The 13,353-nt window shown below is 41.8% G+C and overlaps 1 protein-coding gene and 1 long non-coding RNA gene across 6 annotated transcripts in view; one reads left to right on the forward strand and one right to left on the reverse strand.

Moving 5' to 3' along the window:
- LOC142025045 (uncharacterized) overlaps positions 1-7,209 on the reverse strand; it is a 128,972-nt gene extending 121,763 nt beyond the window's left edge. For all 5 annotated transcript variants that reach the window (XR_012648587.1, XR_012648586.1, XR_012648588.1 and 2 more), the window contains exon 1: positions 6,973-7,209. Coding sequence is in view for 1 of the 5 variants with exons in the window: in XM_075017455.1 (XP_074873556.1) it covers positions 6,973-6,997 (25 nt within the window). In the remaining 4 variants the exon portion in view is untranslated. The remainder of the gene's footprint in view (positions 1-6,972) is intronic.
- Positions 7,210-7,537: 328 nt separating this feature from the next.
- The window catches only part of LOC142025061 (uncharacterized), a 119,654-nt gene continuing 113,838 nt past the window's right edge, over positions 7,538-13,353 (forward strand). The window contains exon 1 of the long non-coding RNA XR_012648590.1: positions 7,538-7,556. This is a non-coding gene — a long non-coding RNA (uncharacterized LOC142025061). The remainder of the gene's footprint in view (positions 7,557-13,353) is intronic.

Below are 13,353 nucleotides of genomic sequence, written 5' to 3' on the forward strand. Positions count from 1 at the left end.
AAACAGTTGAGATTTCATTCCAGTGGCTCAATGTTTTCCCCCAATATGTTCCAGAAGATGAAGCAAGATGAATACTTACCCACCCTAAACCCTTTCTCTGTAGAGCTCTGACCGGATGATTCTCCTGCTAAATGTATAGGCTACTAGGTAGGTTTAGGTGGAAAAATGAGAGTGATTTTAAGGTGCAATGTGTTTCAACAAGACTCACTCCAGTAGGTGCTGTATACTCAGTCTCTCCACAGGCCTGGAAAGGGCAAGTTACATGAAGCTCATTCCAAATAAATGACATAATGCATATGGGTAGCTGGAATCCTATAGGAAAACCCCAAGCCTACGGATAATACCTCCCAGGTCTTTTATGGTTTGGTGATTAAGGTACTGAGCAAGAATGTAAGAGACCCACATTCAACTCTGTTTTCCTCCTGTTTCAGGATAGAGGTTTCCACTACAGGGTACTCTAACATAGCTAAGTCTTTTGCATGCAAGGCCCACATCCTCACCACTAGGCTATTGAGACTGCAGCTGCTCAAACTTTCATCAACACTGCACAGTTGGAAGCGAATACTTTCTGGACATGTAAGCACACAGGCCATTTCTAATTATTTTCTGTAGCAGACCTTACCACAGTTATCTGTGCTTTTCTCACCTCTGAATGAGAAAGATGTTTTCAAACTCTCCTTGTATACTGCCTGGAATCTCCAGCTATTTCAGGACATGCCAATCTATTTGTTCACCAGTGCTAAATTTGCACAAACTTACATCAGTGCACTAAACTTATGTCAAGGGGTTGTAGTTGCTTTCGAGTACAATTCAGAATTTTAATGTAAGAATCAAAGATCTATGCACCATCTCTATTTTTGTGATTTGAGATAAGATAATTTGCTTTTGATGACAACTTGAAATTTAAACTCAAGGGTTGGTGGGAAGCATTTTACCTGATAAGCCATTTTTGGTCCACCAGAGGCTTTTGGTACACTTGACTTTCTCCTTCTTCACTCCACAGATGATCTTGTGTCCGGATTGAAAGTCTTTCCCAGGCTATGTCTACATAGCCTAGTTATCTCAAAACAGCATTTATTTCAAAATATCTCTGGCATTGTCTAAATGATGCACACACTATTTTGAAATAAATTTGAAATAACGCATGCATTATTTAGATTGGCTGTGTCTACACATGCATTCCTCTTTCAAAGGAGGAATGCAAACAAGGGAAATAAAAAAGCAGATGAGGCACTGATTTACCTATCTTGTACTTCATTTGCATAATCTATTTGCAGAAGAGATTCTTTTGAAAGAAAAAAAGCAGTGGAGATGGGGCTCTTTTGAAAACAAACTCATTCTTCAAAAGAACCCTTCTTCCTGAAACAAATTAGGAAGAAGGTTATTTTGAGAATGGGGTTTATTTCGAAAGAGTCCCATCTACATTGCTTTTTTTCTTTTGAAAGAATCTCTTCCAAAAAGAGATTTTGCAAATAAAGCACAAGATATGTAAATCAGTGCCTTATTTGCATTTTCTATTTCACTAATTTGCCTTCCTCTTTTGAAAGAGGAATGCAAATATAGACACAGCTATTCTGGTTCTTGTAAACCTCATTTCCTGAGGAATACTACCTATTTTGAAATAGGCCGTACTGGGCTCCAATTGCACTGTGTTTTTGCAATAGCGCTGTGTACCTGGAAATACTATTTTGAAACAGCTGGGTGCATTTGCATGTTTTTGTGTTATTTTGAAATAAGATATTTCAAAATAAGGCTGTTGTGTAGAGGTAGCCCCATGTATCAAACTCCATGTCCAGGGGCAAACAAGCTTAAAACATGCATGAGTAAAAGACTGGTCCTTTACTGTCTGTCATTCTATATATTGAAAGAGGCCTTTCAGTTTCTTTGTGTAATAAGAGTTACAGGTATGCAACAAGAGGACAGCTTTTCAGAGACAGCGTGAAACAAGAACTGAACTGTGCCGCAAGCCTTTATTGAAAAAAATAAAGGCAGGCGGGCACCCAGAATAGAAAGAAAGATGCAGTTAAGAATGAGACTTTCTCAGGAATTTGGAAGTCCCACTCTGTAGCTGGTTCTACACATGCCCCCTCCTTTCCAAGGGGTCATGTTAATGAGGCATCTTGGAAGATGCTAATGAGGCTCTGACATGAATATGCAGTGCCTCATTATCATAATAGCAGAACCATGCAATTCAAAGTGCTGCTTTCAGAACACAGGCCACCTATGTAGCCACGGGCCTTTTGACAGGACCCCCCTGACTTGGAAACCCCCTTCTTCCTAAAACCAAATAGGAAGAAGGGGCTTTAGATGTCAAGGGGTCTTTTTGAAAGGCTCCTGTCTTCATGGGTGGTGTGCATTCCAAAAGCGTCACTTTTGAATTGTGCGTGGCCGCCATTATGCTAAAGAGGCACTGCATATTCACGCCAGTGCTGCATTAGCATCTTCCAAACTACCTCACTAACATGCCCCCTCCAAAAAGAGGGGGCATGTGTAGACTCAGCCTATGTGTGTAGAAGACAAAATATCCACAGAAAACACAAATTCCTGTTATATCTCCCATCTTTCTCTGCCTCAAGGTCTGCTGGGACACTGTTTTCTCTACCTGCATTAATTAAGTTTGCCACAAGGATCCTTTGCAATGAATTTTTACACTGAAGTTGCTCACCAGCTGGGTTCTTCTCAGAGCACTCTAGCCCAAATGTTTTATTATCAAAGCCAGCAGCAAATTTACACCTGCGCTTTAGCCTCAGAGCCACATTTACCCAGGCATGTACTATGGCTACTCAAAAATAGCAAGGGAGATGATGTCACACAGACAAGGTCAGAAACATTGCATAGGTTGGTGGGTGCCTCAAGCTAGGAAACTCAATTAAGTGAGGCAAGTTATAATTTTCCTCTCCTTTTAAATAAGCACACCTGCTAAGAGCCAGATTGTACCAATAATACTCCAGCTTCTGGTGCGGGGGTGGGCAATGTGTTTCCACCAGAGCAGTTCTGGGAATGCGTGTTCCAGAGTACTACATAACTTTTGCAAGGAGCACAATTTTGCCTCACGGTTGTGCCCCCACCATCACCTGGACATTCTTGTAATATGGTTTACTGGGGAAAACTGCAATTGTGCCTGACTCCTGAGGCAACACAGAAGACCCTTTTGCTCTATATCCCACTTAGGCACCTAAAGAAGTGCAAGTCCCTATCTAAACTTACTTACAAGTCATATAGCTATGAGCTAGAGATTCAAACCCTGATGAGAGAAGAGAGTGGTCTAGGTATTAGACAGACAGGTTATATCTACACAACGCCCAAACCTCACAATAGGCTATTTTGGCACGTGGCACTGTCTAAACACACCACATGCCGAAATAGTTATTTTGAGGCATCCCTGTACTTCTCCTGCGATGAGGTGTCCAGGGATGCCGTATTAGTCTGCCCATTACTTCAAAAACTGTTTTGAGACAACAGATGCATTGCATATACATGGGCAGCTATTTTGGGATACTCCAGTATCCCAGAATAGCTCCTGTCATGTAGACATAGCCACAGGGACTCTAGAATTCTGTCTCCTGTTGAGATGACTCCCCATGAAGTCAAGCAAGTCAGTCTCCATACACCTCTAATATTGTTCCTATTTTACAGATGACAACACTGAGGCCACTAGCTCCTTACCAGTATTTGATACTAAGGTTGTGATGATGTCAGACCAAGTGCCAGCCAATGACCAGGTCCCCAAGCCCCACTAAGCACTGACAAAATGCATAGCTGGAAGCCAGTCTGGCTCATCTATGTGCTAGCATTGTTAAAATAGGTACTAGAATTACAGAGATGTGTTTAGTGTTTGAACTTTATGAAATGCTTATGAGTTGCTGCATGCATTAATCTCACTTATACTATCTGCATCCTATGTTATAAGGTAATATTTTACTGTTTGCATTGTAGCTTGTAAAACTGTTTTGTATGCAACTGGAAACCCTGAAGTCAGGGAGAGAAGTGTTACCAGTTGGAAATACTAGTTTACCAATAGAGGAGTCACCCACACAAAGGCCTATGGACCCTAGATAAAGGGGTGTGAAACAACTGGTGTGGAACAACTTGTGTTGTTGAGTAATATTCCCAACCCCTCTGAATAGGGCATAGGCATAAATGCTTGTCCCATTACAGCTTGAACTCAGGGAAAAGTAAACAAAATACCAGTCAGAAAGAAATTGTCATCACTATGCTGCTTGGATAATGGAGAGGGCAACATTTCTAACTGTAGACAAGGGATCCCCAAGCTCCTTGCATTAGGTTAGGCCATAATCAGCCTTTATATTTTTGGAGCTTCTTTTATTTTTTTGAAACCTAAGACTTTAAATCGTGTGTGTGTGTGTGTGTGTGTGTAACCCACACAACAGCTGAATGTGGTTGATTGTCTCATGCACTGGCACCTAGACCACTTACCGAGAAAAAGAATGGATCTCTTCTACAGCCTTAGCTGACAGCCAGCTGGCTTTTACCTCTAACTGCAGAGGCTCATGAACTAAGCTCCAGGGCTACGTCTACACGTGCACCAAACTTCGAAATAGCTTATTTCGATGTTGCGACATCGAAATAGGCTATTTCGATGAATAACGTCTACACGTCCTCCAGGGCTGGCAACGTCGATGTTCAACTTCGACGTTGCTCAGCCCAACATCGAAATAGGCACAGCGAGGGAACGTCTACACGGCAAAGTAGCACACATCGAAATAAGGGAGCCAGGCACAGCTGCAGACAGGGTCACGGGGCGGACTCAACAGCAAGTCGCTCCCTTAAAGGGCCCCTCCCAGACACACTTTCATTAAACAGTGCAAGATACACAGAGCCAACAACTAGTTGCAGACCCTGTATATGCAGCACGGACCCCCAGCTGCAGCAGCAGCAGCCAGAAGCCCTGGGCTAAGGGCTGCTGCCCACGGTGACCACAGAGCCCCGCAAGGGCTGGAGAGAGAGTATCTCTCAACCCCCCAGCTGATGGCCGCCATGGAGGACCCCGCTATTTCGATGTTGCGGGACGCGGATCGTCTACACGTCCCTACTTCGATGTTGAACGTCGAAGTAGGGCGCTATTCCCATCCCCTCATGGGGTTAGCGACTTTGACGTCTCGCCGCCTAACGTCGATTTCAACTTCGAAATAGCGGCCAACACGTGTAGACGTGACGGGCGCTATTTCGAAGTTACTGCCGCTACTTCGAAGTAGCGTGCACGTGTAGACGCAGCCCAGAAGTCCTGTTTTGAAAATGCCTGTGGTTTGAAAATGCCAGAGCGTGTATGTGTGTGTTTACCTGTTTTAACCTTCTCAAGTCTTCGTCTGAAGCTCCAAAAATATGAAGCAGTCCTGTATCACTTTAAAGACTAATAAATTTATTAGTTTATGAGCTTTCATGGGAAAGCTACTCCAAAATCTGTGGCAGTGGTTCTTACCCATGAAAAGTCATACTTGTTGGTCTTTAAGGTGCTACAGAATTGGTTGTTGTCTGTTTTAACCATGTAAATAATTCTGGCTTCTTTTTCTCATTTAATAATTCTTTAGTTATTATATTACAGGATTGGCTGCAAGTATTGTCTTTGGTGCATGATCTGAGGTATGCTTGATCTGGAGCAAGCTACTTGTCCTAGGGCACTAGAAGTAACCTAAATGTTGTTGTAATTTTTGGTGAAAGAGTGTGTCTACACAGCAAAGTCATTTTGGAATAATGGACACTATTCTGAAATAACTTTGTGAGCCTCTACACAATGCAACCGCTATTCTGAAATACTTCCAGAACAGCAGATGGCTTATTTCAAATGTGGTAAACCTCATTCTACAAGGAATATCACCTGTTCCAAAATAGATATTTTTGAATAGGGACTGTGTAGACATGGAATAGTGGCTATTTCAAAATAAGTTATAGTGTCCAAGGGCTCTGTATCTGAAATAGGTTCTATTGTGTATGGATGCTGAATTCTGAAACAATTGAGTGCTAGTTCAATACGCATTTTATGTGCAGATGTGCTATTTTGAAATAATCTATTCTGGAAAATCTCTTCTAGAATAGCTTATTTTGAAATAACACAGCTGTGTAGACATAGCATAAGAGACCATTCATCACAGTGGAAGTCTTGCCTGGTAAGCGAGTTAGACCAGGTTGCCCAAGAGGACTGTCTAACTCCATATTAAGGCTGTTACAGTGCTTAATCAGGTCATACTAGATTGGTAAAATATACTTATAGAACACACATCTAATTTAGGGGTTGTGCCCTGGTTTGAAAATCTGCCAAGTTAACACCCACATTTATGAAGCACTGCAGATGGCTTGACAAAGATTTGTAACACATGGGGTACGTCTCCACTTGGAACTAACTTCAAAGTTAACTTCAAAATTAGGCGCTACTTCGAAGTAGCCAGCAGAGAGTCTACACATTTCCCCTTACTTCAAAGTTAACCTTAAATAAGGGAGCCCAACTTCAAAATCCTTAGTCCATTCCCAGAAATGGAGCAGTGCCTTCTTTCAAAATTTAACTTTAAAGTGGGGTATGTGTAGATGCTCAATTTCAAAGTCTGTTTGAAGTTATACTTCCAAGTAAGCAACTTCTAAGTTATTTTTGTAGTATAGACACAGCCATGTAGAGCCTTCACTACTGGTAAAGCTATTACTAGCTCCAGTATCAGAATAAAGGCATCTTCTAATGTAAACAAACCTGTGGAGTGCTACAGTTTGATCCTTTCACACAATGCTATTGAATTCTTTGGAATCACTGATTATGAACATTAGGCTAAAGTTCAGTTCCAAATTCTTCTAGTTTCTGGCAGTTTTCACAGCTGCATTGTGATATTCAACTTTCATCTTTGTTACATGAAAGATGCATTTTACTATCTGCATTTTAGGTTCTCTTCCTATGCCCCTCACCACATTTTTTTAAGCAGTAGTGGAAACAGCAGCTAGCCATTAGGTTTCTCACATCACTGTACCCACCTGTTATTCCTTGAGTTCTAGGCATTTGGCAACCTCCTGAAAGAAAGTTTTGGTCTGCAAGTTTCACGAGAATCGTCACTTAAAATGATCGGCAGTCACAGGGGATAAAGCCACATGCTGGTGCTGCAGTTTCCTTCGATAAAATATACATTGAACTCATTGCCCTGTCTGCCAACAGCCAATCTGAAGCCCTTGACAGCATGATATCAAAACTCCAAATACAAAGCAATTCTCCCGGCATACTGTGGCTTCTGGCAATGTACATAGCTTGACACAGTCATTAATTTTTATGCAGGTTTAGAGCAAATGTTTTACTAGGAACCCAATTTACTTCTGACAGAAGAGACTATTAGGTAACTGAAGCATGAAGAGTGTCAAAAACTCCTTCCAGTTGAAACATGCTGCTGACAGAAGGTGCCTTGCAATCAAATCTATATGCATAGATTTTGTTTGCTTTGATTGGCTGATTTTTTAATTAACTTCTTATGATCCATCTGCATTGATGATTTTTCAGATCCTTTTAGAAACTAGGGTGGGGGTAGTGGGTTGCGAAGGGATGTACGGACTGCTTTGGAGTTGAGCTGGTAAGTGCATTGCATTTTGCATTATGAAAGGACAGCTGGCACAGCATGTGGGCTGTGAAATAAGGAGGAGGGTTGATAAAATATATACAGAGAGAAAACAAGGTTAGGAGCAATGAGCTGTGACTGAATAGAGCTGTGGGAACTTGGAAACCTTCCCCCGAAACCTAACACTTAAGGTTATTTATCCAAGTTTGAAATTTGGAAGACACAGAAGGTGAACCACATGCTTTGCCATTCTCTGGCACTTGTTCTCCAGTCCCAAAAGTTGGTGTCTTAGTCAAGAAACTTATCTGCCACTTGCTTGAGATGTGCTGTGTTGGCATATTAGATAAACAATGTTCTTTTAATTGCAAGTCTTCACTAATATTTAGGTAGGATTCTTGCAATACTAATCCCATTCATTGCTCAGTAGTGGGGCACTGGAGCAATTTTGATAGTGGGGGTGCTGACAGGCATAAAACCAAACTGTAAACACTGTATACAACGGAAATCTCTTTAAGCCAGGGGATACTGCAGCAGCCCACACAGCCCAGTTCCAGAACTTACGTGCAATAGGCTGCGTTTGGGAATTAGGAAAGCCCAAAGCAAGTCAGGCTGGTAACTCATTACTTCATGAGATTAACTATTCACAAAATGATTAGTCCTGCTGGAGACGTGGGAACAGAAGAAGACAGAGATGCCAGTTATTCCACCAATGGTCCAACTGGTTTGGGGGGAACAGTTTACAGGGCAAAGTGCATCTCAGATTTGGTAAGAGTCCCAAAATTTGGCCCTAGAGTAGGAGAGACAGGATCACTAGGGCCAGATTCTGACACCCGTACTTACATGGAGAAATCATTAAATACACTATAACCTCCACACTCTGGGTGTCCCTAGTTTGGGAACACCCTAGCAGGTGGAGGTGGAAGTAGCTTTGTGCATTGCCTCTGACCTCCCCCTCCAGCAGGGTGAATGGCAGTGCATAGATATGCTCTGTTGGAAGGTTTTCCCTGCTGCTCCATTAGTAGGCAGGAAGGAGATATTGCTGGGAGCAGCAGGAATGTGGAGCTCCAGGTAAGCACCCCAGCCCTGCCCCCTCATTCCCTCCCTGGCCTGGCAAAATCTTTAATACAGCAAATTCTGTTTCCCAGGGCTGCCGGATTAAAGAGTTCCAAGGGTACTCACATTCTAGAATGTTGCCTTTCCATAGCGCCACTGACCTCTCATCTGGTCTCACAGATATGGTGCTATTCAGCATGATTTATGGAGTCAAGATGGGGCTCTCTGTTCTGTTCTTAATGTTCCAATTGAGCCCTTAAAGTAAGAGTGGTCCTGAGCGAGGGGTAATATCAGGAGTAGTCCTGGGAAGTATCATACCTGAGACATTCCTCATAGTCAGAATTCCTCCCCTGCTTCCTTCTTGCTCCTGCTGCTGGTATAGGCCCGGCAACAGCTTCCAGACACCCTTACTTCATATTGGCTCAGCAAACCTCTGATTATCCATCACTCGCTGACCACAAATTGCTCTGCAGAGTGAGAATAGATCTGAGAATTCATGGACATACCAGGCAGCCTAAAAAGGTATAAGACTGACAGTTACATGTATCTCAGTCTAGTTCAACAGATCTATTAATAATACAGCATCCAGAAGAGAATCTAAATCATTCTCCCCATTGTCCTTCTAATAGAAGTGTTAGTCTTAGCTGTGTCATACAAGTAAAGTTACAATTGATTCCAAGCTGACAATGTATACTGCCATTCAATATTGCTATTTCCCCCATCACCACTTTTAGCATTACGGCGTTTTTTATGTATTCACCTAATGCTGAAAGTCACAATACTATAAAATGATACTTCTAGCATGAGATGTCTGCCAAGTGACAGCCAAAAGGGTCTGGTTGCAAAAGAGCATGCTTGTAGCTTTTGCTGACTTGCCTGGGATATTTCCCAGTGACATGCTACAGTGTCATCTTGCCTGAGATAGTTCTACCGTGATTGAGGAAGCGATTGAAGGAAAATGACTCACACATTCTTTCACTCCAGCACAAATGCAGTGCTATGACCAGACTAGATCAGGACTGATCAGATGAATAGGTGATGCAGTCAGAAAATATTAACTTATGGAATTATGTTGTGTGATCATATTGGTATAAAAAGGTAGAATACTGGAAAATTTCTTCTGCTTTCTAACAAATCTGTCATAAGTCTACAGTGGATAACTGGGTCAGTGGATTTTTAGAAATTCCTGTAATCTCAATGTGTCTTTAAACAGAACTGGAAGAAATTACACAGGACATTTTTTAATTTGATTTCACAGTGTGGCAAAGGCCAAATTCTCTCCTTGGATTCATTTGACACGAGGTGCAGTAGGACCCATTTATGCATGTCCAAAAGCAAAGGCTAGTTATGAAAATAGGCAATGCTTTGTGTTAACAGACCTTTTTATAGTACTAGATAATTTTAGGTTGACTTACTAAGCACTGCATCTCTCACTTAGTTCCAGAAAAAGCTGTTAAAAACAGCCTGCAAGCCCACTTTTAAAACTAGTAACATGCTATTATTTAGCCATTTTTGGATAAGAGAAATAATTCAGTTAGTTAAGGCAGGGAGGCAAAACATTGTTTTGTTCACACGACAAAGTAGATTATTAAAAGAATGAGGGACACAGTGTATTCTCAGTTGCACTGACATAAATCCAGCATAACTCTTACATACAAGGGTTTTTGGATGAATTTATTCTTTCCAGCGGGATTTGCCTTTTTGGATGAGTAAAAAAGCTATTATGACCCTTTAATCTTCCAAGGAGAATTAGCCCTGCCTTAGGCTTTGTGCAAGGCAGCCTACTTTTCCTGAGAGCTCAGCCATGAAAACATCTCAAGCCCAAATAGAGGTGTAATTCTAGGAGGTCCAGGCCCACTGCAAATATTCTGTGCTGGGCAGTATAGAATCTCATCCATAATCTTGCACATTGGAGTTACACTGTGTGGGGGAATAGCTGAAGAGCCAAGAGCATTGACCCTCTAAACCCACGGTTGTGAGCTCAGCCCTTGAGGGGGCCTCTCAAGAGTCTGGGGCAGGTGGGATATGAAAAAAGAAAAAACAAACTGGTCAGATACGGGGATAGGTCCCTCTGCGAGAGCAGGGGATTGGACTCAATGACCACTCAATGTCCCTTCCAGCTCTTTGAGTTATGTATATCTGCTATGAAAGTGTAATGTTCGGATAGGCTAGATTTTACTTTCACATCCCTCTTCTAATCTGTCAACAAAACTCGGACGAAAAAACACAGAGAGACCCAGAATTCAGGCAACAAGACACATTAACTTAATTCTTAAGTACCAACTTTCTAATGATAAATAACTTGATTTCTACTAAACAGCAAGTCTACTTTGTAATCCACAAACATTATCTTCAGGTGTACATAAATATGTACAGAAAAGTCCAAACAGATCAGTCCCCTCAGAAGCACTGAGAAAAGTAACTCAGAGTTCCAACAGCTTAAACTGAGTTCATCTTTGTTCATTAACTCTGTACAGTCCACTGAATCAAAGCACTGCAACAATATGTTCCCTTATCTTTCTTGCATAAGTCACCTACTGGGACCCATGCAGAGTTTCTCTGCCTCTGCTGGACTGAGGAATCACTCAGTTATATAGTCAGCTACTAATTAACCAACCAATTAGTATTAATTAAGTAAGCAAATGAATAATCTTGATTTAGAATTAAGGAAAAACAGTCTGTTTTCTGCTCCCAAGACTCAGCTTCTCTTCCAAACCACACAAGTCACATGCCCTTATGAAAAGTACCTGCCCCAATTACCTGCCCTCAATAGAGTCTATTAATCCAACTACAAGATGCCTAGTAAACATGCCTAGAAGCATTGCACTGAATCATAAGAACATAAGAACATAAGAACATAAGAATGGCCATACTGGGTCAGACCAAAGGTCCATCAAGCCCAGCATCCCATCTGCCGACGGTGGCCAATGCCAGGTGCCCCAGAGAAGGAGAACAGAAGACAATGATCAAGTGATTTATCTCCTGCCATCCATCTCCTGCCCTTGTTATGAAGGCTGGGGCACCATACTTTATCCCTGGCTAATAGCCATTTATGGACCTAACCTGCAAAAATTTATCAAGCTCTTTTTTAAACCCTAATAGAGTCCTGGCCTTCACAGCCTCCTCGGGCAAGGAGTTCCACGGGTTGACTGTGCGCTGTGTGAAGAAAAATTTCCTTTTATTAGTTTTGAACCTACTACCCATCAATTTCATTTGGTGTCCCCTAGTTCTTGTATTATGGGAAAAGGTAAATAATTTTTCTATATTCACTTTCTCCACACCATTTATGATTTTATATACCTCTATCATATCGCCCCTCAATCGCCTTTTTTCCAAACTGAAAAGTCCCAGTCTCTCTAGCCTCTCCCCATATGGGACCCTTTCCAAGCCCCTAATCATCTTAGTCGCCCTTTTCTGAACCTTTTCTAATGCCAATATATCTTTTTTGAGGTGAGGAGACCACATCTGCACGCAGTACTCGAGATGTGGGCGTACCATAGTTTTATATAGGGGAAGTATGATCTCTTTTGTCTTATTATCAATCCCTTTTTTAATAATTCCTAACATCCTATTTGCCTTACTAACTGCCGCTGCACACTGCGTGGATGTCTTCAGAGAACTATCCACTATAACTCCAAGATCCCTTTCCTGATCTGTCGTAGCTAAATTTGACCCCATCATGTAGTACGTGTAATTTGGGTTATTTTTTCCAACATGCATTACCTTACACTTACCCACATTAAATTTCATTTGCCATTTTGCTGCCCAATCACTCAGTTTGCTGAGATCTTTTTGTAGTTCTTCACAATCCCTTTTGGTTTTGACTGTCCTGAACAACTTGGTGTCATCTGCAAACTTTGCCACCTCACTGCTTACCTCATTCTCTAGATCATTGATGAACAAGTTGAACAGGATCGGTCCCAGGACTGAGCCCTGGGGAACACCACTAGTTACCCCCCTCCATTGTGAAAATTTACCATTTATTCCCACCCTTTGTTTTCTGTCTTTTAACCAATTCCCGATCCATGAAAGGACCTTTCCTCCTATCCCATGACCACCTAATTTACATAAAAGCCTTTGGTGTGGGACCGTGTCAAAGGCTTTCTGGAAATCTAGGTATATTATGTCCACTGGGTGCCCCTTGTCCGCATGTTTATTAACCCCTTCAAAGAATTCTAATAGATTAGACAGACACGACTTCCCTCTGCAGAAACCATGCTGACTTTTGCCCAACAATTCGTGCTCTTCTATATGCCTTGCAATTTTACTCTTTACTAGTGTTTCTACTAATTTGCCTGGTACTGATGTTAAACTTATCGGTCTATAATTGCCAGGATCTCCTCTAGAGCCTTTTTTAAATATTGGTGTTATATTGGCCGTCTTCCAGTCATTTGGTACCAAAGTGGATTTAAAGGATAGGTTACAAACCACTGTTAATAACTCCGCAATTTCACATTTGAGTTCTTTCAGAACCCTTGGGTGAATGCCATCTGGTCCTGACGACTTGTTACTATTCAGCTTATCAATTAATTCCAAAACCTCCTCTAATGTCACTTCAATCTGAGTGAGTTCCTCAGATTTGTTGCCTAAAAAGGCTGGCTCAGATTTAGGAACCTCTGTAACATCTTCAGCCGTGAAGACTGAAGCAAAGAAATCATTTAATCGCTCCGCAATGGCACTGTCTTCCTTGATCGCTCCTTTTATATCTTTATCATCCAAGGGCCCCACTGCTTTTTTAGCAGGCTTCCTGCTTCTAATG

The sequence above is a fragment of the Carettochelys insculpta genome, chromosome 1 (assembly GCF_033958435.1).
Source record: "Carettochelys insculpta isolate YL-2023 chromosome 1, ASM3395843v1, whole genome shotgun sequence".
Lineage (NCBI taxonomy): Eukaryota > Metazoa > Chordata > Testudines > Carettochelyidae > Carettochelys > Carettochelys insculpta.